The sequence below is a fragment of the Artemia sp. Qi Xiang Cuo genome, unplaced genomic scaffold (assembly GCF_049724085.1).
Source record: "Artemia sp. Qi Xiang Cuo unplaced genomic scaffold, ASM4972408v1 HiC_scaffold_3115, whole genome shotgun sequence".
NCBI classification, from domain to species: domain Eukaryota; kingdom Metazoa; phylum Arthropoda; class Branchiopoda; order Anostraca; family Artemiidae; genus Artemia; species Artemia sp. Qi Xiang Cuo.
In genome coordinates, this window is record NW_028300510.1 from 148807 (window position 1) to 174640 (window position 25834).

At 36.1% G+C, this 25834-nt stretch overlaps 1 protein-coding gene across 1 annotated transcript in view; it reads right to left on the bottom strand.

The window, feature by feature from the left end:
- Positions 1-25834, bottom strand: part of LOC148938576 (monocarboxylate transporter 10-like) — a 71536-nt gene extending 45702 nt beyond the window's left edge. The window contains exons 1-3 of the mRNA XM_089107689.1: positions 25611-25834; positions 19471-19622; positions 6596-6808 (exon numbers count right to left, since the gene is read on the bottom strand). Coding sequence (XP_088963815.1) covers positions 6596-6808; positions 19471-19622; positions 25611-25791 — 546 coding nt within the window. The 5' untranslated portion in view covers positions 25792-25834. The remainder of the gene's footprint in view (positions 1-6595; positions 6809-19470; positions 19623-25610) is intronic.

Below are 25834 nucleotides of genomic sequence, written 5' to 3' on the forward strand. Positions count from 1 at the left end.
ATACCTGTATTACCACAAAACTTAATAATACCCGCCTTCAAATATTTTCATTCAGACATAGGTGGACATTTAGGAGTAACAAAAACTTTCCATAAATTAAAACAATATTTCTACGTGCCGTCGGGAATAACAAAACTTAAATAATTTGTAAGTACTTGCGAAGCGTGTAACTTAAGAAAAAAACCCCAAGCTTATCCTAATTCTCCAATGGGAAGAGTCCCGGTAGCGAGATTCCCCTTCGATATTGTCTCATTTGACTTATATGGAACAAGCGGAGGCTTGCCTGTTTCCAACAGAGGCCATACTTGTATTCTTTCAGTTATAGACCATTTTCCGGATTTACTTTTGCAAAAGCATTAAAGAATCAAGGCACTTACGCCACAAGTAAGGCGTTAGCGAAATTACTTTTACAATTTGGTATTCCAAATAAAGTTTTAAGTGACAACAGAAGCAATTTTGTTTCAAAGGTAACGAAAGATTTAATGAGTTTTCTTAACATAGAGTAAATGGTGACATCTCCGTATACCCACAAGCTAATGGTAAAATAGAAAATAGGCATAAAATATTTTCCAATGTATTAAGCATTTATACAAAAGACAACAAGAACAATTGGGATCAATTCTTACCTAATTTACCTAACGTAATCAATACTGCTTATTCAAAAACAAATAAAGACAATCTATTGTATTTACTTTTTTTTAGAATCCCCTATGACGAGATCATTGAATCCCGGCAATATTACAATAACTCGGAGTATTACAAACAAGAATCCATAAATAGAATGAGGAAAACTTATAAAATAGTTAGGCAAGAGTAGTAAAAATGTAAAATAAACCAAGAGCTAAGAAACCAACCCAAAGTCAAGGGGAGCATAGATTTGAAAATAGGAGATTGCGTCTACCTAAAGAACGAGGCAAAGACGGGAGGCAAAAAACTTTCCAACAAATATTCTGGACTCAACAGAATAGTCAAAAGTACGATAACGATTATACTTTTAAAATGGAGAACCCCGACAGTGGAAGAACTTATAAGGCTCATGTTAGCCGAATAAAAAGAGCCAAATTTCCAGAAAGATGGGTATCGCGTCCCCCGTCTACCGATTCGTCAGATGCAGAAAATGAGCCCCCTAAATCAAGATTGGCAGAGCCAAAACCCTTTAATTTCAAGCAAAACTATTTCGAGAATGAAAGTGACGAGGAAAACTTTGAAGAATTTTTAGCTATGAAAAATCTAGTTATTCCCAAAAGAAAATCCCTAATACCTATGAGAATAAAAAATGCCAAAAGATCCAAAAAGCTCATCATCAGAGAGCGCAGGAGAATTAGATTATACGATATCTCCGAAAACCCAATTTTTCCCTGATAGAATTTCGAACCCTTGTCCCCCCGTAAGTTTTCCAGACGATATGGTTTCCCCTGCAACACCAATAGAAAGGCCCCTGTCATTGCAGGAAGAATTGAACAGAGCTGTAGAAACTCCGGGTATTACTGTAAAGAAAACTCCTCCCAAAGATTCAACTAAAACAAATCTGCGAGAAGCTATGGATTTTATAAATGTACCAACAAAGACGATTTGAAATACACTGTCAAAGAATAAAACTCCCAAAGATGACCAGCAAGGACAATATCATGATATAACTGTGTCCAAGGTCAAGCCCAAACAATGGACTTCATGAAGGGAAACACTAGTGCAAAGAATGCCCCATCCCCCTGAAGACATGGCATTTGAACAGTGGAGAAACCCCGCGAAAACTTTTGATTCCTCTCAAAGTTCTCAAGAATCTGTCAAATTTCCTGAGTTGAAAACTCAAAGCGAAGACTTGGAGAATAAACCTTCTACTTCGAGAGGAGTAGAGATTTACGAAGGAAGGGTAGGTGATACCTCAAAAAGTGCCACCTCTAAAAGTTCTAATCTGGATTCGTCAGAAACCAGTTCCGAAGAATCTGACGGTGAATCAGACCATACGGTAATTAAAGGAATGGGAAAATCAAAACCGACTTCAGTAGCTGCGCACGCGAAAGAGACAAAATTGAAAGGGCAAACTTTTTTGAAAAAACAATACAAAAGTTTGATCTTATTTCGCTAGAAAAATCGAAAAAGAAAGAACCGCAAGAAGTCGAGGAGAAAGTAACGACACATTCGGGTAGAACGGTTAAAAGACCCGATAGATGGAATTACACCTAATCAGTATAGTATTAAGAGACTTTAATGGAAAGGAGTCATGAAGAAATAATAATTTAAAAACTTTTAATGTACGAGTAAAAATCATACAATTATAAAAATGCTGTAGAAAAATACCGTCTGTTCAACATATATCAGTTCCCGAAAACAAATTCTAATTAGAAAGTCACATTGCATATACTTAATTTGAATAATTTCCTTAATATAAAAAGTCTACCCCTACCTTTCCGGTACGATGTATCCAGTCCAGCTGAAAGAAGCCGTGGTAGGAAGTACTAAGCGAGAAATATTCATACACCTTAGAAATGATCTTTGGTTATTTTCTGTTCGAAGAGAAACTGTTGGAACTTTGTCTTGTTATAATAATACAGAAAGAATAGACCTAAGTTACAAAACAGAATTACTGTTACAAGACGTGGGTACAATAACTATAAAGAAAGGGTGTCGACTTGTAGCTAAGGAGTCAAATTTTCGAACACCGTTAATTACCCGGAGGATGAATATAATACCTTCAAAAATAATAAACTTCAATGAACTTAACCTGTTGTACACTATTCCTGATATAGAGAACGAGGAAATGAAAACCTCGTTATGTTCCAAAATAGAAAAAAATAAAGGCACATTGAGGCTTACAAAAATAAGAGAAGCATTAGATTCCCAGATCCTCCTATTTACAAATGAAGACCAGAGATTAACGTATGTGGATAATAGATACGGATTGTTCTCAACCAATTTCTGGTGGAACATACTACTAACCGTATGTTTCGCATTTGGGACTTCCCTGAGCATAAAAACCTTATTGACTTTTAATTACGAAAAAATCCTGAGACTAAGAAGGCGAAAACCAAGAGAAAAACACGGGGAACCAGCCAAAATGCACAAGTTAAACCTAGAACTCCAAGAGAATTTCTAAGCCAATAAAAGGGGAAGACATTAGAGAACGAGTGGGTATAGAGGTCTCCACTCGTCCTTGCTGTGTCTTGTTCCCTCATTGTAAGGTTGTTCCCTCATTGTAACGGTTTTACATAAGTAAAACCGTTTGGCTATGACGCTGCAACATACGTTTCTGGAACAGCACGGACGTGCGTGAACAATGAAGGCATGAAAAATGTTTTAAACTGAGACCTCAAATTTAACAATGTAGGGTAACTTACGTTTAAAGGATTATTTTAAATCTAAGGGAGAATTAAATAAGTATTGAAGAATTAAATAAACCTTTTATTGTTGTTTCCTTTCTCAAAACAAAAATTTGAAGACATCTCTGTTTTAGATATCCCAATGGGAAATATATGTATATGAAACCAACATGATAATAATTTCGTTTTATTAAAACCAATGTTAAGTAGTAATATAATGTATCTTTTTATATTGTCTTGTAGGGTAATCTTCACCGTAAAATGCACCTAATCGTATTGTTTATTATATAGTATGACTTTATTATAAAGAACGTTGTGATTTTGCATCGTTATTTTCATTACAGGGAGTGGATTGACATATTGGAAATCGATCATTACAATGCGTTGCCTAGTGCAGATACAGCCTAGTAGCATCTATTTTCATCATTCCTCAACCAACGAAGAGTACTCCCAATTGACTCAGGCAATTTTAATCCTAGATTATTGGCGAAAATTATAGTTACGTTTGATCCTTGTTTCCGCAAACACGAACCATATCACGTATAAGGTAACACTATATTTGATTTTCAGTATGCAGTGCAATATAGAACTATATAATCACTTAAATCCTAAGAGCTCCATCGACCAGTACAAGATATAAGTACATAAATATCACCCTTGATAATCATTATGGAACCATGTACCATACGACTGTATAGATATGACATTTGATGACCCCAAAAATCATTTATGTGTCGCAGATTCACGCGTCGAATCCCTTTCGACCATCTCTCGGAATCCATCCTATCACCTCTATCAAATGCGAAAAGTTAATATCTCTGTTATCCCATAAATATTACGAAGTAATTACCGAAAAATGGACCTGGAAATCAACAATTGAACTAAAGAAACTAAAATTAACCCCAGTGACTAACATCTCAGTGACAATCCACCCCTCCCACAAGTTAGAAGACAATATGTTGAAGGAGTCACTATCGTTTGATGTCGACCTATTCCAAATCCAAACTTCAATTCCCCCGTGATTAACCTAGGAATCACCGCAAAGGTTAATGGACACAAGCCATCCACTAACAATTTTATAAGAGAACTGTGATCCCTAAGTGCACGAAGAACAATTTTATACGAGAAATACATTGTCTATGTGCCTTAAAATATCCCAAAAATGATATGCTGAGAATAAAATGAACGCATTCCCAGTATTCGCCCCCTTAATGATAAGGCACCCTATGAACTATCAATAAGCAGGTGAGAATGAACTCTGATAGCTTATTCCCACACCTGTAGTTAGAAGCATCATTTCCCAGTTGACAATTAGAGAACGCTTGTCGTGTGAACACAATCCTGCTTGAACTGTTTTATGAAGAAACTGTATCGTAAGTGCTTTAAAAATTTTGTCAAGACGAAAAGAGTGAAGGACCATAATTTACAACAAAAGGATTGAATATGCTAAAGAAACACGAAGGTGATGAAAAATGTGTGAATTTACATATGTTACTTCTTAATAACTTTGGTAAATCAAAAATTCTAACATTTTATTATTAATGTTACTTAGCAAACATCCCCAGCGAAAGTGTGCTAATGCTACCAGTGAACGTGGTAAACCCAATATCCCAATATTGTGTGTTTTAAATCGTTCTTATATGTAGTGTTAGATTTTCAGATAGAGTTATGTGTAGCGTTGTCGTGCTATTCATTTAATGTAGCGTAGATAGAAAGCAGTGGGCCCTATAGACAGAAAAATAAAAAAAAATTGAAAAAGGTGAATTCTCACAAAAACTCTCATGTAAAGGTAGAACAGCCCCAACCTTGTTGGAAATGTAAAAGTGATCAGTGTTCGATGTAGAAAAAAAACCTTTAGTAAAGTAGCTAGGCTAGAACCATAAATAATCTTAGTCCCGTAGATAAATTTTAGATAGGGATGTATAATAAAATAAGAAAAGTAATATAGAAAATTTTTATCACTCCTTATTAAGGTTATATAAAAGTATAAAATAATACAATGTCAATTACAATTACGTAGGACAAATAGTAAATAGATCTCAAATATTTCAAAAGCGCAAGGGCAAGCAAATCCTAATGACGGGACGTCATTAAATAATGGGAAGGGTAATATGTACCATGAGTAAAATGTGATATATTTAAAATACAAAAAAATAAAATTCCCTTTTCTAAAGACAATTCCGACAGAAATTCAACGTCCCCTAATTAAGTTCAAATACCGTTTCCAAGAGTTTAAATTCTTAATCAGCAAAAAGAGAAATTGCATTTTAGCTTCAGTAAAACAATGACGCTAGACGGTTTTGGATTTCGCTAAGATCTTTGGCAATAAGAAAAATGATAGATACAATTTTTCGCAGGAAGTCTGAGCTATAAGAGTGTGTGAAGGTTGGAATCATCAGAAATATTTAAAACAAAATTATTGGATAAATAGTCCGCATAATGCAGTGAGTTTGCGAACATAATTACAAAATAGCGGCCCCCTCCTCAGGACTTGGGCCAATTGTGAGCCAGCTCTTAGAGCGCAGGACAAAAACTATATTTTATAGTGTGGTAAAAGTGCTTTTTAGAGGATTATTATGATCAGAATTATTTCGGCGTTCAGGCATTGCAATTCAGTCATTATTATTATCTCTGCTCCTATTTGTCGTCAATTGAAGTGAGCATTGCTGTACACCTTAAATGTAAGTTACAATAAATCTATTGCTTCTATATTTGTGTTTATTTCATTTTATATGTCTGTATCTAGTCACACGACAGGTAATTAGTTCGTATGCCTCCAAGGTAGTGCTCCCAGGGATCTGATTTCTACATGCTAGAACAGGTCACTGATTTCGAGATAACCCAAGGAAAGGGGGTTACATTTATATAATTAAATATTTTATTGTCTCGCTTCCTGTGAGGGGTACAATCGATACATCACCTAAAATCAAAATATTACATATGGTGCAGTCCTTAGCGCTATGAGTGGCTCTATCGGAGAACTTATAAGGTGTAAGTGCACAGCTTTAAAGCCTAAGATTACATTTGACGCGGTAAATCTTTATTACCACAATTATTACCACAATTAAGGCCAATCAAATTTTTTTATCGCTACAACTTTTTGTTTCTTTAGTAAATAAAAAATTAACAAACTTTAAGGAATGAATATTAGTATATGTATATTAAACTGACAATTCACGCTCGTTTATTTGTTTTCATTTCGGGGATTTCGGAATCATCCTTCCATACAATTGTGCCTGGTGAAGTGCAATTTGTTTTTATTAAATATAATTATTTACCTGTAATGTTGCAACTAATCCTGCTCTATCTAGAATATATTGTAGAATAAATGGTAAGGTAACAGTGAAAATAGAGCTCCCAGCAGTAACAATGCCGTTGATAAGGCCAAGACGCTTGTCAAAATGATGACCTAAAACAACCAAAGACGGGTTGTACGCGAGACTTGAACCACCTCCAAACATGACTCCGTATGTTACGTAAAGAACTTCAACCTATGCAAAAAAAAACATAATGCACTTCAAGACAAATAAAAAAAGTTGTATGATCCTACAAATCATAACTTGGTATTATCTCAGACAAGGGTGTATCTAGGGGGAGGGGGGTGCGTGATACCAGGGATGAGCCCCCATCCGCAAAGTTTTATCCGACTCGTGAAAACGTACCTAAATACATGTAAACAAATTTTTTAATGCATTTTATACAGTTTTGTGGTACCTATCCCCCTCCCCCCCGATGAACCAAATTCCTGGATACGCCCTTGGTCTGAGAGTATACTGATGTCCAGGATTGTTAATTCCTCATACACAGTTCTACAGGAAGAAAAATACATCTATAGAGTCTCGCCAAAAGAGCTTAAGCTCACTAAGCAGCATGGAGCTCAAGAATGAGAGGCCCTCTACATTTATATGCACACTTAACTTTGGGTAAGGGAAACTGGTTAAAATTGGAAATAAAAGAAAAGTCTGGATCTTGATTCTACAAATAGGTTTTGCCTATAAAAATAACCCTTAAACTGTAACACTGGTATACAGTTGTAATATCCTATTCTCTAGATAGAGATGGATGAAATCGGGAACACGTTTACGGATACCTAATTAGTACACAAACCGGTGTTGCCTTGGAATCTGCAGATTCAACGAAGTTTTCCTACTGTAGAACAAGGCCGTACCCAGAGGGGGGCTAAGGGGTTTGACACCCCCCCCCCCCAAATGTTTTTGACTCGTAAAAACGTAACAAAAATGGATATAAACAAATTTTGTATGCGTTTATTCAGGTTTTTTGTGTACCCCCTCCCCCCGAAAAAAATCTTTGAGTAAAACCCCCTCCGAAAAAAAATCTTGGGTACGGCCTAGCTGTAGAATATTAGTGATGATTAAACCAGTGTTCGCCTGTTGGCACCTTACAGAGTGTGCTGGCTAATTGCTATAATTCTGGAAATTCATTTAATACACTGTAGATTTTACCACGCGTGACAAAACCCTTGACCAAATATCGCTTAAAGGTATAAGACTCGCCCTCAGAAATTATAATTGGAGTGTAAACTTATCTTAGTTTTTTTTCAAAATATATCTTCAGATATCCACAATATTGCAAGAAGTGAAGTGGACCCTTTTCGTATGTCCCTCCCCCCCCTTTTCTGTTGGTGGCCCATTTACTCTTCATTATTGGAGAGCTACAACCTTACAGACTGTTCACGGTTTTCACTTGTTAGTTTACAGATAAGCCGGGAGGCAAATCAATCAGTGAAGCTGTGAGATTTTTTTCTTTTTGTTTCAGCATAGTAACACTAACTTTATAAATGGCTGATTCATTTGGCGTTTTGTCCGTGAAATACAAAGTGAAAAGTCAGCTTAATGAAAACCTCCACGCCTTAAAGAACGTCGAATAAGGCAAAGAAAACTTAAAAGGTACTACTTCATCCGTTAGGTCTATATGTTTAGAAGAATAGGAAACGATTACAATTGGAATTATCTAGTACCCTAATTTGCTCAACGAATTTTTGTTTTAAAACACGAACAAATCTACATGTTATGCATCGATATGCTATTCCATTTTGACAGTTGAATTTTGTACCTTCTTGCGAATGTTACGACGGGTAATTCTTATTACCAATTTGACATCGACATGAGGTAGGAAAAACTGCTTTATTTAGAAAAGGAATTGCCAAGATATTACGAACAAATCTTGTGAAAGAGGTAAAAAAATCCGTGTTTTGGCGAGCTCTTTATGCTTTTTCTTCCATGGCTCAAGTAAAGATTTCCGAAAGTAGAGTAGTACTTACCATTTTGCTGACTCTATGTTCCTTCCTATGCTATTCCAGGAGCTTATGCTCCTTCCTGTGTTATTTGGGGAGATTACGTTCCTTGGTACCTTTCCAGAGCATGTACCTATGGATTCTTTCCGACTATGTTCTTTCCTGTGCTATATTAGGAGATTACGCTCCTTGACACTTTTTCAGGGCATGTAGTTATGGATTTGGGTGGATTATGTTCCTTCCTATGATATTCTATAGCGCTATGTTCCTCCTTATGCTATTATAAGAGTTTATGTTCCCTCCCATGCTATTCTATATCGCTATGTTCCTTCCAATGCTATTATAAGGGTTTATGTTCCCTCCCATGCTATTATAAGGGTTTATGTTCCCTCCCATGCTATTCTATGGCCTTTTGTTCCTTCCTGTGTTATTCTATGGGACCTCTACACGTGATTAAGTCAAAAGTGTAATAGATATGAAGCGTACAAGAAAACCCATGCCTGAGACACTACAGTTACACGTGGACATTTAAAAAAAAGCTGGCAAGCTATAAAGTGATTAAACACGTTTTCAAACTAGATACTATTTGCATGCCAAAAAATTGGATGCTACAATCAGAATTGTTTGATTGACAGTTGCTAAAAGGGATAAGGGATTCGCGAATTGGACTGTACGAACGTTATTAATTGAATAATAGGAAAAAAAAACAGAGCTAGATAACATTTGCGAATTGGATCGTATTAAGATGGAGAAACAAAAAGGGGTGGTCTTATGACTTGACCTACCTTTACTTCTTCGATGTGTACTGTATAATACACAAGTATTGTTTGAACAGTGTTGTCAATTTAAAATAGAGTTTAACGAGAAATGGGTGAAAAGTGTTTTGGGGGAGATGGGCTGATTGGCAGAACGATGTATTAGCATAGTTATAGTGGAGGGCGAGTTGCTGGCGAAAAACCCATGTGGATGAGTTGAAATAATATTTTTTAAGAAGAAATGGCTGAAAAGTGTTTTGGGGGAGATGGCTTGATTGGCAGAAGGATGTATTAGCGTAGTTACAGTGGAGGGCGAGTTGCTAGCGAAAAACCCGTGTGGATGAGTTGAAATAAAATTTTTAACGAGAAATGGCTGAAAAGTGTTTTGGGGTACATGGGTTGATTGGCAGAAGGATGCATTAGAGAAAATCGCCTAATTATCGAAAAATGGGGAAACACCCTCCAAAAGTCGATAGGACTAGAATGGTCTTGGGGGAATTTTCCATAGACACGGGAGAGGCTATTTTTACGTGAAAACAACTTCAACCATGGCCCGCCCCCTGCGATCAAAAATTAAATTATTATAAGGTTTCTTCACCTCTTGAATACACAATGCCGAAATTTCATTCAAGAAATTACGAAAAAATTGTAAGTAAGTAACAAAATCTCTGTGTGTCTGCAAGGTAGAGCAATTTCCTCACAAATTCCACTATTTAATACAAAAGTGTAATAGATATGAACCCTACAAGAAAACCCACGCCTGAGGCACTACAGTATCAAGTGGACATTGCAAAAAAAAACGAGATATTTATAATAAATTACAGAAACTAAAATTAACCCCAGTGACTAACATCTCAGTGACAATCCACCCCTCCCACAAGTTAGAAGACAATATGTTGAAGGAGTCACTATCGTTTGATGTCGACCTATTCCAAATCCAAACTTCAATTCCCCCGTGATTAACCTAGGAATCACCGCAAAGGTTAATAGACACAAGCCATCCACTAACAATTTTATAAGAGAACTGTGATCCCTAAGTGCACGAAGAACAATTTTATACGAGAAATACATTCTCTATGTGCCTTAAAATATCCCAAAAATGATATGCTAAGAATAAAATGAACGCATTCCCAGTATTCGCCCCCTTAATGATAAGTCACCCTATGAACTATCAATAAGCAGGTGAGAATGAACTCTGATAGCATATTCCCACACCTGTAGTTGGAAGCATCATTTCCCAGTTGACAATTATACAAATCTCGTCGTGTGAACACAATGATACCCGAACTGTTCCATGAAGTAACTATGTTGTAAGTGCCTTAAAAATTTTGCCAAGACGAAAGGAGTGAAGGACCATAATTTAAACAGAAGGACAGAGTACGCCAAAGAGACTCGAAGGTGATGAAATAGGTGTCAATTTACAGATGTTACATTTCATTCAAAAAATTACGAAAAAATTGTAAGTAAGTAACAATGTCTCTGTGTTTGTGCAAGGTAGAGGAATTTCCTCACAAATTCCACTATTTAACGCAAAAGTGTAATAGATATGAACCCTACAAGAAAACCCACGCCTGAGGCACAACAGTATCACGTGGACATTGCAAAAAAAACGAGATATTTATTATAAATTACAGAAACTTACAGAAACCCTACAAGAAAACCCACGCCTGAGGCACTACAGTATCAAGTGGACATTGCAAAAAAAAACGAGATATTTATAATAAATTTGGAACAATATCAATCTTTGGAAATGGTTAGCGATAAAAATTGTAAGTAAGTAACAATGTCTCTGTGTGTGTGGAAGGTAAAGCAATTTCCTAAAAAATTCCACTATTTAATACAAACGTGTAATAGATATGAACCCTACAAGAAAACCCAAGCCTGAGGAACTACATTATCAAGTGGACAATGCAAAATAAACGGGATATTTATAATAAATTTGGAACAATATCAATCTTTGGAAATGGTTAACAATAACAAACATGTTTTCAACCAGATGGGTTTTTGAAAGCACATTTAGCATGGCGTGTTTTTTTTTTTTGGCAATTTGCATTTTGGTCTGATAACAGGTACCATTCATTGCGATCATAGCTCCAAAAAAAGGTTTAGTATTTGCGGATTTGATCCTATTAAGGTGGAAAAAAAGGGTTTAGCATTTGCGAATACTTCGAAGTGTTCTGTATAATACACAAGTAGTGTTTGAACAGGGTTGTCAGTTTAAAATAGAGTCTGACGAGGACTTGTTAACTCAGGCAATTTGTCATAAATTTGGGACAACATAAATCTATTAAAATGGTTAATGATGATAGAATGACATTGCGAGTTGACCTAGCTCTACCTCTCCGGGTTTTTATTCGTCTGTGATATTTTGTATAAAATGCTCATACCTTACAATTAAATTTTCATAATGGTTTAACATACACAGGAATGGAATTGTCTTGGGGGGAATTTTCCATGGAAAAGGGGGAGGGTATTTTTACGTGAAAACATTTTCAACCATGGCCCGCTCCGCGCGATCAGAAATTAAATTATAAAAAAGTTTCTTCACCTCTTGAATACACAATGCAGAAATTTCATTCAAGAAATTAGGAAAAAATTGTAAGTAAGGGTTCAGTTGTAATCAATAGGCTCATCAAAAGAATTGGTTTCTTATGCTGATTCCAAAGATTTAGGATTCATTAACTTTAGTGTTGCCAATCAAAAGCTATGAGCTTGAGAAAATTGCCTAATTATCGAAAAATAGGGAAAACACCCTCCAAAACTCGACAGGAAGGGAATTGTCTTGGGGGGAATATTCTATGGCAAAGGGGGAGGGGATTTTTACGTGAAAACAACTTCAACCATGGCCCGCTTCCCAGCGATCAGAAATTAAATTATAAAAATGTTTCTTCACCTCTCGAATACACAATGCAGAAATTTCATTCAAGAAATTATAAGAAATTGTAAGTAAGGGTTCAGTTGTAATTAATAGGCTCATCAAAAGAATTGGTTTCTTATGCTGATTCCAAAGATTTCGGATTAATTAACTTTAGTGTTGCCAATCAAAAGCTATGAGCTTGAGAAAATCGCCTAATTATCAAAAAATGGGGAAACACCCCTCCAAAAGTCGACAGAAATGGAATTGTCTTGGGGGGAAATTTTCCATGGAAAAGGGGAAGGGTATTTTTACGTGAAAACAATTTCAACCATGGCCCGGTCCCCGCGATCAGAAATAAAATTATAAAAAAAAGTTTCTTCATCTCTTGAATACACAATGCAGAAATTTTATTCAAGAAATTATGAAAAATTGTAAGTAAGGGTTCAGTTGTAATCAATAGGCTCACCAAAACAATTCGTTCCTTATGCTGATTCCAAAGATTTAGGATTCATTAACTTTAGTGTTGCCAATCAAAAGCTATGAGCTTGAGAAAATATCCTAATTATCAAAAAATGGGGAAACACCCTCCAAAAGTCGACAGGAATGGAATTGTCACGGGGGGAATTTTTCATGGAAAAGGGGGAGGATATTTTTACTCGAAAACAATTTCAACCATGGCTGGCTCCCCAGTGATCAGAAATTAAATTATAAAAAATTTTCTTCGCCTCTTCAATACACAATGCAGAGATTTCATTCGAGAAATTATACGAAAATGTAAGTGAGGGTTCAGTTGTAATCAATAGGCTCATCAAAAGAATTGGTTTCTTATGCTGATTCCAAAGATTTAGGATTCATTAGCTTTAGTGTTGCCAATCAAAAGCTATGAGCTTGAGGAAATTGCCTAATTATCGAAAAATAAGGAAACACTCTCCAAAAGTCGATAGGAATGGAATTGTCTGGGGGGGAACTTTCCATGGAAAGGGGGAGGGTATTTTTACGTGAAAACAACTTCAACCATGACCCGCTCCCCGCGATCAGAAATTAAATTATAAAAAAAGTTTCTTCACCTCTTCAATACACAATGCAGAGCTTTCATTCGGGAAACTATACGAAAATTTATGTAAGGGTTCAATTCTAATCATTAGGCTCATCAAAAGAATTGGTTTCTTGTTCTGATCCCAAAGATTTAGGATTCATTAACTTTAGTGCTGCCAATCAAAAGCTATGAGCTTGAGAAAATCGCCTAATTTTTGAAAAATGGGGAAACACCCTCCAAAAGTCGACAGGAGGGGGAGGGTATTTTTACGTGAAGACAACTTCAACCATGGCCGGCGCCCCAGCGATCAGAAATTAAATTATAAAAAAGTTTCTTCACATCTTGAATACACAATGCAGAAATTTCATTCGGGTATTTTTACGTGAAAACAACTTCAACCATAGGCCGCCCCTTGCAATCAGACATTAAATTATAAAAAGTTTCTTCACCTCTTGAATACACAATGCAGAAATTTCATTCAAGAAATGACGAAAAAATTGTAAGTAAGTAACAATATCTCTGGGTGTGTGTGTGCAAGGTAGAGCAATTTCCTCACAAATTCCACTATTTAATGCCCCCTTCGCCCCGGTCCACGGCGCTCCCTGGTCCACGGCGCTCCCCTGCCCGCGACACTCCCCGGCCCGCGGCGCTTCCCGGCCCTTGGCGCTTCCCGGCCCGCGACGGTCCCAGGCCCGCAGTACGGTCCGGGGCGGAAGGGGGCATTAAATAGTGGAATTTGTGAGGAAATTGCTCTACCTTGCACACAACACACACAGAGACATTGTTACTTACTTACAATTTTTTCGTAATTTCTTGAATGAAATTTCTGCATTGTGTATTCAAGAGGTGAAGAAACTTTTTTTATAATTTAATTTCTGATTGCGGGGAGGGGGCCATGGTTGAAGTTGTTTTCACGTAAAAATACCCTCCCCCTTTTCCATGAAAAATTCCCCCCAAGACAATTCCATTCCTGTCGACTTTTGGATGGTGTTTCCCCATTTTTCGATTATAAGGCGATTTTTTCAAGCTCGTAGCTTCTGACTGGCAATACTAAAGTTAATGAATCCTAAATCTTTGGAATCAGAACTAGAAACCAAATCTTTTGATGAGCTTATTGATTACAACTGAACCCTTACTTACAATTTTTTTATAATTTCTTGAATGAAATTTCAGCATTGTGTATTCGAGAGGCGAAGAAACTTTTTTATAATTCAACTTCTGATCGCTGGGGAGCGGGCCATGGTTGAAGTTGTTTTCACGTAAAAATCACCCCCTTCTTGTCCATAAAATTTTCCCCCCCCATCCAGTCCAATCATCACGGGGGGGGGAGGGTGTTTTTTCATTTTTCAAATATTTTGTAATGTTTAAAATCTAGTTACCTCTATCTGGCGGTGTTGCAGCAAAATAATCCGTACTCTTAGGAATCACAGTAAGAAATCCAGACTTTTTATGAGCTTATTGATTGGAATTTAGAACCCACTGAAAATTCCGTCATTGTTTTCCGACTGAAAGCTCAGAGTTGTGTATTCGAGAGGCAAAGAAACTTTTTTTATAACTCAACATCTGATCACGCAGGGTGGGTCATGGTTGAAGTTTTTTACACGTAAAAATCCCCCCCTCCTTTTCCATGGAAAATTCCCCCCAAGATAATTCCATTCCTGACGACTTTTGGATGGTGTTTCCCCATTTTTCGATTATTAGGCGATTTTCCTAATGAAAACTTCTGACAAACACCACATCTACAAAAACCCTATCTTAAGCCTTTTCTTATTATATATTTTATTTCAACTAATCCACACGGGTTTTTCGCTAGCAACTCGCCCTCCACTATAATTACGCTAATACATCCTTCTGCCATTCAAGCCATCTCCCCCAAAACACTTTTCAGCCATTTCGTAGGGTTCATATCTATTACACTTTTGCATTAAATAGTGGAATTTGTGAGGAATTTGCTCTACCCTGCCCACACACAGAGATTTTGTTACTTACTTACAATTTTTTCGTAATTTCTTGAATGAAATTTCGGCATTGTGTATTCAAGAGGCGAAGAAACTTTTTTATAATTTAATTTCTGGTCGCAGGGGGCGGGCCATGGTTGAAGTTGTTTTCACGTAAAAATACCCCCAACCTTCCCATGGAAAATTCCCCCCAAGACAATTCTAATCCTGTTGACTTTTGGAGGGTGTTTCCCCATTTTTCGATAATTAGGCAATTTTCTCTAATACATCCTTCTGCCAATCAACCCATCTCCCCCAAAACACTTTTCAGCCATTTCTTATTAAAAATTTTATTTCAACTCATCCACACAGGTTTTTCACTGGAAACTAGCCCTCCACTATAACTACGCTAATACATCCTTCTGCCAATCAAGCCATCTCCCCCAAAACACTTTTCAGCCATTTCTTCTTAAAAAATATTATTTCAACTCATCCACACGAGTTTTTCGCTAGCAACTCGCCCTCCACTATAACTATGCTAATACATCCTTCTGCCAATCAACCCATCACCCCCAAAACACTTTTCACCCATTGCTCGTTAAACTCTATTTTAAATTGACAACACTGTTCAAACACCACTTGTGTATTATACAGTACACATCGAAGAAGTAAAGGTAGGACAAGTCATAAGACCACCCCTTTTTGTTTCTCCATCTTAGTACGATCCAATTCGCAAATGTTATCTAGGTCGGTTTGTTTTCCTATTATTCAATTAATAACGTTCGTACAGTCCAATTCGCGAATCCCTTATCCCTTTTTGCAACTGTCAATCAAACAATTCTGATTGTAGCATCCAATTTTTTGGCATGCAAATAGCATCTAGTTTCAAAACGTGTTTAATCACTTTATAGCCTCCAGCTTTTTTTTTAATGTCCACGTGTAACTGTAGTGTCTTAGGCGTGGGTTTTCTTGTACGCTTCATATCTATTACACTTTTGACTTAATCACGTGTAGAGGTCCCATAGAATAACACAGGAAGGAACATAAGGATATAGAATATCATGTGAGGGAACATAAGCCCTAAGAATAGCATAAGAAGGAACATAGTGCTATGAAATATCGTAGGATGAAACATGAACCATTAGAATTGCATGGGAGGGGCCATAAACTCTTTGAATAGAATAAGAAGGAACTTAGCGCTACAGACTAGCATAGGAAGGAACATAAGCCCTTATAATAGCATAGGAAGGAACATAGCGCTATAGAATAGCATAGGAAGGAACATAATCCACCCAAATCCATAACTACATGCCCTGAAAAAGTGTCAAGGAACGTAATCTCCTCAAATAGCACAGGAAGGAACATAATCGTCTAGAATTCATAGGTACATGCTCTGAAAAGGTGCCAAGGAACGTAATCTCCCCAAATAACACAGGAAGGAACATAAGCTCCTGGAATAGCATAGGAAGGAACATAGAGTTAGCAAAATGGTAGGTACTACTCTACTTCCGAACGTGATTGAAACAAGAAATACCACTTATTTGGATCTGACTCTATATTACCATTGATTACAACTATTCTTGTTTTTTGTTGCGTGCCTGTGACTTAGAATACTATTTTTATATTATCTGGTTCTAACTTTTTATCAGGCAATTAATTTATGGTTTAATTTTACGTGCTAATTATAAAGAGAGTTGAAGAAGCTGCTACAAACCTGAAGGATCAGTATTTGTGATCTTCCAGCAACGGCTAATAATGCAACTAAATTTAAAAGTATTTAAAAGAGCAATAACGAAGAACATTTTGCAAAAACGTAGACTGCAATTGCATACCGTGCTGCTGAAGGATTGTTTTTAGCTTTATTTTAACTATAATGCCTGAAATGCCTACGTCACTCTTTTCAGTCGTTCTCCTCTTGAGAGACTAGCACAACATATTTGTAAGCACCCACATTTGTTTGCAAGGACACAAATAGGCACACATATGTCATATCTCTTTCATTAATTAATAGTTTTTTTTTATCTTAGTTATCATGTTTTTTTGTATTTAATCAAAGCTTACTCTGGTCTTTAAAACCTTAAATAGTTTTTTAAAGAACCCCAGGGCTCTGCAGGACCCGTGTTATGAAATCACGGGAAAAATGATTTCAAATCTGTTTCATGAAAGAAAATTGGCATGATAAATGAAACTTAGTTGGTCACCCCGAATAGAAGAAGAAATAGAAGAAAAGGAAGAGGTCATAAGAAAGGATTTAAAAGACGGGGAAATTTCATTGGAGGGGCTAGGAGTGAAGCTTTGAATATTGCAAGGTAGAGGAGGATCGTGTGCAGCTGTGATGGCATCTACAGATTGGTGGTGCAGTGAGTTCTTAGTTTTGGTATAGTAGTGCTAAGCTTCACGGAATAAGAAAAATACATCAAACTTCACAATTTTAGTCCAGTAATCTTTAATGACTATAAAAAAACATTTTTAATTGAATTCAGGTCATTAGAATGGTAGAAGTTGTAAAAGGCTAAGTAAAAGGGTACAAAAAATAGTGAAAAGCTTGGTTTTGCTTGAAGAGACAAAGAGTTTTGTAAAAGAAGTAAAAAAGAAAATAGCTGAAAAGAAACACAAGGAAAGATTAGTTTGAAAAAAGTAGAACTGGAAAAAGAAAATAAACCTGTTTTTCAACCACAAGTCATACAATGCTACAATAAGTTTACATCTTCAGTTGAAACAATAGAATATTTGAAAGATTGGCTGTCTAATATATTAATAATTTGTTTTTTACCCACTAACATTATATATAATAAATTGGAGTAACAGATGGCAATAAAAATAAAAACAAATATAGAAGAAACACATGCAAAGCAACATTAAATATAAAAAACAACAATGCAAATCAAAATAATCGCACAAGAGGATGAAAAGGATCACAGGGACGCCTCTTCTTTTAACTTAGCACCCAGCTTATTATAAGATATCTGTATATCAGTGGCACTAAACAATTGAATAGCCTATCGGTTCCTATACCAACGAGGCAGATATAAAAGGAATTTACAGTAACGGAAGGTCCTTACTGTGTGAATATCAAACGCATCTAGGTTTTATACACAATTTGGAGATAGAAGCATAAACTGTTCATTGTATGTATTTTTTTTCTTATTTTTTCATAGAAAGAATCTATAATATAGCAAATAAATTCAATCAATAAAATAAACAATCCAGAACACCCTCTCAAAATTTTCCTCTTCTCCGTAGATTTTGAAGAATAAATTTTGGGGGTGGGATATTTTCATTCAAAAGTGTCTTTTGGTATTTTCGTTCAAAAAATTGAAAAGAACAACTCTAATGTCCTGCCTGTCAAAAGTATTAAAAAAAAAATTTACTGATCAAATTTTGTCGCCGGAAGCCTTAAAGGGATAAACCACTAAATTCTAGCAAATTTAGTGCAGACCTTAGTGTACGATTAATCATGCATTGACAAAAACCCCATCTGTCTATTTTTCCTTTTTTTTTAACTGAACACCCAGTGTTTTTCATTGCACGTCATTGTAAAAACTGATGGAGCGAGAAGCGTTGTGCACATGTCTCAAGGTAAAAAAAAGCAGATTTTCCTTAAACTAGGAATGTTGCCATTTTCTGCAGGTTAATGGTTTTAACCGAGACAAAAACTTCCGGCATGACTTGTATAGTTAAAAATACTATAAAGCTGAATTCATTTTCAGTCAATGAAATGTGTTTTCTCTTTGTGTAAGCAATCCTGATTGGTCAGATATTATGTTGTCTAGATACTATTATATAAATACGCACATACATACACTTTTGATGTTATGTTACGATTACAAGTGGTTGTTTAGTGCTTTTGTGATGTTACGCTCTTACTTTTTGCCTTGGTTATCACGCTTAAACTTCGAAACACGCGAGATTCAAAGTTAGAAAGTTTTTCATATTTTTAATTATTTCTGACTTATTTGCAAAGTAAAAAATGTGCAATGCAAATTTCAAAAATTCCATTTGGCAAATGGATAAATCTGAGTTTTTTAAGAACTGGATGGTAGCAAAATTTGCGTCTTTCGTTGAAGCATCCAAATTGTAGTTAAGCAAAAAAGAACATACCAAAAACTTGATTAATGAAACATAAACTGAAAAAATTATTAAATTCCAATTATAAATCAAGAAAAAACTCGACAATCGATTTTTTTCAATTGAAAACGAAGAATAAAATCCGATAATTGAGAAAAATAGAAAAACTGAGAATCAGTTTGTTAAAAAATAGCCGAAAAATAAAAACCGAAAACCGATAGAACATAAAAACATTTACAACTTCACCTTATTTAACGAATACGCTGATAAAAGCATGCCAGTTGACGCAAGGATGGCTCCAAGCAAAGCGGTGCTCTTTGCACCAAATTTATCTGTAAGGATTCCAGCCACTGGAGAAGATAGGAATGTCATACCAACGGCAAGAGACCCCACAAAAGCTGGAAATTAATAGAGGAACCATTATTTCTCAATTAGCTATTATTGGAGCAATACCACTCCCGACAAGGAAACACTGTAAATATCCGAATACTATTTTAAAAACATACTGAAAGAATTACTTATATGATTCCTTAAGTCGTACCAACGAACTTAACCTCCCCCACCAGCCAATAAGTAGATATATAGCCGTATAATATTGTATACAATGAAATTACCCAACGCTGAATTTGCTATTATTTCTCTTGATTGCAATTAAATCAATTTGGAAAACTTGTCCAGAATTATATAAAATTTTTCTTCTGGAAAGTGGAAATGCAGCAATAATACCCTCAATCACAAAGACAAAGGGATTCGGTGGACGAAGTTAGACATACATTATAAGAAAAAGCCGTCCATACATAGGCCTAATTCAAATTATTTTCTTGTAAATTAGTAGGAATTTAACGGCTTAGTAGTAGGAATTAGTAGGAAATTAACGGCTATATATATATATATATATATATATATATATATATATATATATATATATATATATATATATATATACCCCACACACACACACACACACACACACACACACACACACACACACACACACACACACACACACACACATATATATATATATATATATATATATATATATATATATATATATATATATATATATATATATATATATATATATATATATATATATATATATATATATATATATATATATATATATGTGTGTGTGTGTGTGTGTGTGTGTGTGTGTGTGTGTGTGTGTGTGTGTGTGTGTGTGTGTGTGTGTGTGTGTGTGTGTGTGTGTGTGTGTGTGTGTGTGTGTGTGTGTGTGTGTGTGTGTGTGTGTGTGTGTGTGTGTGTGTGTGTGTGTGTGTGTGTGTGTGTGTGTGTGTGTGTGTGTGTGTGTGTGTGTGTGTGTGTGTGTGTGTGTGTGTGTGTGTGTGTGTGTGTGTGTGTGTGTGTGTGTGTGTGTGTGTGTGTGTGTGTGTGTGTGTGTGTGTGTGTGTGTGTGTGTGTGTGTGTGTGTGTGTGTGTGTGTGTGTGTGTGTGTGTGTGTGTGTGTGTGTGTGTGTGTGTGTGTGTGTGTGTGTGTGTGTGTGTGTGTGTGTGTGTGTGTGTGTGTGTGTGTGTGTGTGTGTGTGTGTGTGTGTGTGTGTGTGTGTGTGTGTGTGTGTGTGTGTGTGTGTGTGTGTGTGTGTGTGTGTGTGTGTGTGTGTGTGTGTGTGTGTGTGTGTGTGTGTGTGTGTGTGTGTGTGTGTGTGTGTGTGTGTGTGTGTGTGTGTGTGTGTGTGTGTGTGTGTGTGTGTGTGTGTGTGTGTGTGTGTGTGTGTGTGTGTGTGTGTGTGTGTGTGTGTGTGTGTGTGTGTGTGTGTGTGTGTGTGTGTGTGTGTGTGTGTGTGTGTGTGTGTGTGTGTGTGTGTGTGTGTGTGTGTGTGTGTGTGTGTGTGTGTGTGTGTGTGTGTGTGTGTGTGTGTGTGTGTGTGTGTGTGTGTGTGTGTGTGTGTGTGTGTGTGTGAATAACACTAGCGTGTTATTCGCTGTCTTCACAAATTTCCTCATTATCTTCTCTTGTTTTCTATTGGGGGAGGGGGCTACCAGTTTGACCCCCCCCCTTAAGTTTGGTCTGATTCGTACAAAAGTAACAAAGATACATATTACATATAAAACACATGTAATACATGTGTTATACATGCATTACATGTGTACACATGTATATTCGGAGGAGGATGTGTTTTACCTCTCCCCGAAGAAGATCCTGGATACGACCCTGCTTGACAGCAGTTTTGCTTTCAATTGAAAAGAACTTTTTTTTTTATCTAATTTCTGACTGTTTTTCAAACCATGCAATAAAATTCCCCCTCCCTTAGAATTCTCTCCGGAAACTCTTCTCCCCAGGGAAATTAGTTTTTAACTATGTTGAACCAATTGCCTTTCACCCAATTTTGATCCGATGTCTTTATGGAAAAAAGGAAAGTAAGAGGGGGGTTATTCACCCTCCAATATTTTTGGTTGCTTAAAAGGGCAGTTAGAATTCCGTTAGAATGAGTCCATTCTCAATCTTCTACAACCACTGGTTCGATACGATCCACCTTGCGCAAAGAAAAAAAAAAAAAAAAAAGAAAAAAAACAATTAAACACGCAGCCGTGATGTTTCTTCTGGCAAAAATACAAAACTCCAAATTTATGTAAACAGGAAGTAGAATCTAAACAGGAGTAGAATTCTCTGATACAGTGTTTCTGATGATGGGATTTTTATTGAGATCACTTGGCCTTTTGGGTTTGTTTCCCCCTTTTTTTTGGAAATCAGGCAAATTTTTCAGACTCATAGCTTTTGATTTTTAACATTAAACTTAAAGGATTTTATATATTTGGAACCAACATAAAAAATCAATTCTTTTGATGCATTAATTGTTATCAAAGTTTCTGTTTTTTGAATCTCGGTTACAATTGGGCCGAGTCGTTCCTTCCTTATCGTTCGTTACCACGAAATGTTTGACAGATTATTATTCACTTTGGGATTCTTTCTCTACGTGACAAAGTTGTGCATATTTCGTGGGGAAAATTAAAAGAAGTAGGAATCAAAACTTATAGCTAATGTGCTATTTTAATAAAAACTCATTTTGACTTCTTTAGCTTCATCACCGAGCTAGACAAAGATCTTATCGTAAGGTTTATTGTATATTGTATTTAAAAAAAAAAAAATATTATTGCTTCGCAATTTGTACACGATGCATCTACAAAACTAGCTATAAGAAATTGACCCAGAATACGTCCTTATATTTAAAGGATTTTTAAACATAGGTTTTTGCTAAAAATTAATTGTAAAAAACTTTTTCACAAAAGACATCTTCAAAGAAAAGTAATCGTGGTAGTAGTTGTACTCAAATAGTACCTTGTGTTGGTTCAAAATCCACCTTAACATAACCTGAAAGTGTCAGCTTAATAATCTAATGCGTCCCTGAGATATTGCTGGTACACCCTATTGACAAAATGCATGCTCATAGTGTGTTTTGATTTAGTTCAGCAGTCCCCTAATCATTCCCTGAAAGCTTCACCTTAATACGCTTAGCTTCAGTAGTAGCAATAGCTGTAGTAGTAGTAGTAGTAGTAGCATTAGTAGCAGTATGCACATAATATCTTTTGTTCTTTTCAATATCCCCTCAACACACACTGAAAGATTCAACTTATTTCCGTAAATAGTTTCTGCGCCATTGTTTACATGTCCTTTCAACAGCCTGCATAGACATAGTGTGTTTTGACTTAGTTCAACACTGTCTCAACATTCCTTGAAATTCTCACCTTGGTAGCCTACCCTGAGCTTTGGGAGCAGTATTAGATTTCGAAGCAGTAATAATAGTAGCAGTAGCAGAAGGTGTAGTAGTAGTAGTAGTAGTAGCAATAGAAATAGCAGTAGTAGTAGGAGGAGGAGTAGCATGCAAATATTTGCCTTTTGGTTAGTTCAACATCCCCTATAACAAGTCCTGTAAGCTTCAGCTTCATACTCCAAGCCGTCCCTAAGATATTATGGATACGTCCTTTTGACAACCTGCATGCACTCAGTGAGTTTTCCTTCATTTCAACCCCTCCCCCCCTTAATATTCCCTAAAATTTTCACCTTCATACCCTTGCATTAGTTGTAGCAGTATTAAAAGTAATAGTAGCAGGAATATTGCTACTAGTTTTAGTAGTAGGCTACTATCAGTAGTAGCTGTGGTAATAGTAACAATAGTAGTATGTTGTCTTTTGGTCAGTTGAATATCCCCATCATCAAGCCCTGAATGTTTGTGACTTAATGCTATTAGCCGTTGCGATGGTTTTACCGATATGCCCTTTTGACAGCCTGTATGCCCATAGTGTCTTTTAATTCAGATTGATTTCCCACTCAACGTTTCCTAAAATTTTCATCTTAATCGTCTTGGCCTTAGTATTAGTTGCTCCCCAACCCCCCAATAAAGTGGAGAAAAAAATATTATACATCCCATGCCCTTTGACTATCCAGATATGGACCCCTCTTGCCACCCCCCCCTCCAATAAAAATGCTGGAGATTCGCCCCTGATAGGAGTAGTAGTTGTAGTAGTAGTAGTGGTAGTAGTAGTAGTACTAGTAATGGTAGTAATATTATTAGTACCGTACACATATTGCCTTTTGGTGAATTGATCTTCCCAAAAGCATTATCAGAAAGTTCCTGAAAAACGCCCTTTTGACAGCCTGCATGCATGTAGTGCGTTCTGGTTTAGTTCAACTTTCCCCTCAATATTCTCTTAAATATTTACCGTCATACTCTTTAGCCTTAGTAGTACTAGTATAATATTAGTAGTAGTAGTAACAGTACTAGCAGTAGCATTAGTAGTAGTATGTACATAATTGCCTTTTGGTCAGTTGAATACCCCCCTCATCCTGCCCTGTAAATTTCCGCATGATGTGGTATATCGTTCCTAAGATATTGCTGATATGCCCTTTTCACAATATGTATACAAGTAGTATGGTTTGATTTAGTTCAATTTTCCGCTCAACATTTCCTCAAGTTTGTACTTCAATATCCTCAGTCTTGATAGTTGTGGTTACAGAAGCAGTAGTTGTAGTAGTAGTAGCTTTAGTAAAATGAAAGCTTTAGTAGAATAGCAGTAGTATTATTAGCAGTATGAGTAGTAGTAGTAGCGTGCAAATATTGCCTTCTTGATCATCCCCCTCATCATTCCGTGAAATTTTTAAAATTAACACCCTTAGTCATTTATGAGTTACGCCCTTTTGACAATATGTAAGCACATAACGAGTTTTGATTTAGTTCAACACTCCCCAAAACATTCTCTGATAGCTTGCGCTGAATGTCCCTGGTCTTTTTCAACACTAAAGGTAAAATGTGGCATCTTTCCTAATTACAAATACTATATGTAAAAAATAGGCGAACTTACTAACTTATGGGCCCTTGGCCCGAGGGCTGTGAAGGGTTGACATCCCAAGAGACGTAGTTTCTGGACCTTTCATTATGTTGAATAAATGGTTATCTAAAAATTTTGATTGGATGTATTTGGTAAATTATTAGGCGTGGGAGGGGGCATGGATGCCCTACAATCACTTCTGACTATTAAAAATGGCACTAGAGCTTTAAATTTTCAATCAATTCTTTCAACTTTTTCTACGAGTTTTTACGACAACCCCTTCTATACGAAGGGCCTTGTTGAAAAGAAAATTGATAAAAAAGATTATTAATAAATTTTGTCCACATCGCTCTTTACTAAGGCAGCGCTATTGTACTATTTATGACTGAGGTTTCTCGAATTGCTAAGGAATTTAGGCTGTATGTCAGAAGTATAACAAACCCAAATAATCCATTTGATTTTGTTCGTTCGAGATCTATATTCGTACGGATTGAATGTATTTTAGACTGAAAAGTTGTTCCAGTATTATAGTTGTGTTTCTTCTAACTCTTTTATTTGAAGTCATCTGTTCAAAAATATACTAACAATTTACTGTAGAACATGTCAGGTGACAGGAAAAAAAAAAAATAAAAAATAAATAAATTGGAATTTGTCTTCGTTTTAATTTTTATCTTCGCTCTTTACTTCCATCAAGAAAACTTTAATTTCAATATAGGTTTGAAATTATGGAATGGTCTATTTGAAATTGAAAAAAAAACTGTCTCCGAAAAAAGCTGATATCAATTTTTAGAATTTGTAGTTGAATTTACTCCCAAAGCCGGATTTGTGTTAAGCAGTCAGCACCATATCCAGGGAGGGGGGCTAGGAGGTTTCAGACCCCTCCCCTAAATGATCACCCGACTCGTAAAAGCGCAATAAAAAAGCATATAAGTAAATTTTTTATGTGTTTTTTCAGTTTTTTGTGTAGCCTAATACCCCCATCCCCCGAAAAAAAAAACGAACAAAAATCCAAGATATGACCGAAGTAATTTGTACTTCGGATCACCAGGCAGTTATCACTAGCTTAGTCATTAATTGAATGATGTGAGAGAACTTACATGCTTTGGCTGATGGATTATCAACGTTATTCTGCGCAAATTCATCTCTTAACCAAGGGTATAAAACACCGAAACAATTATGAATTCCAAAAATTATACCATTCGCAAAAAAGCTGGAAATAACAATTATCCACGCTTTAGCACTATTTTTTTCTCTTTCTTTTGCCATGCCATTACTCATAATAAGATTTGCAAACACACTAACAGTTGATGAAGTCTTTATT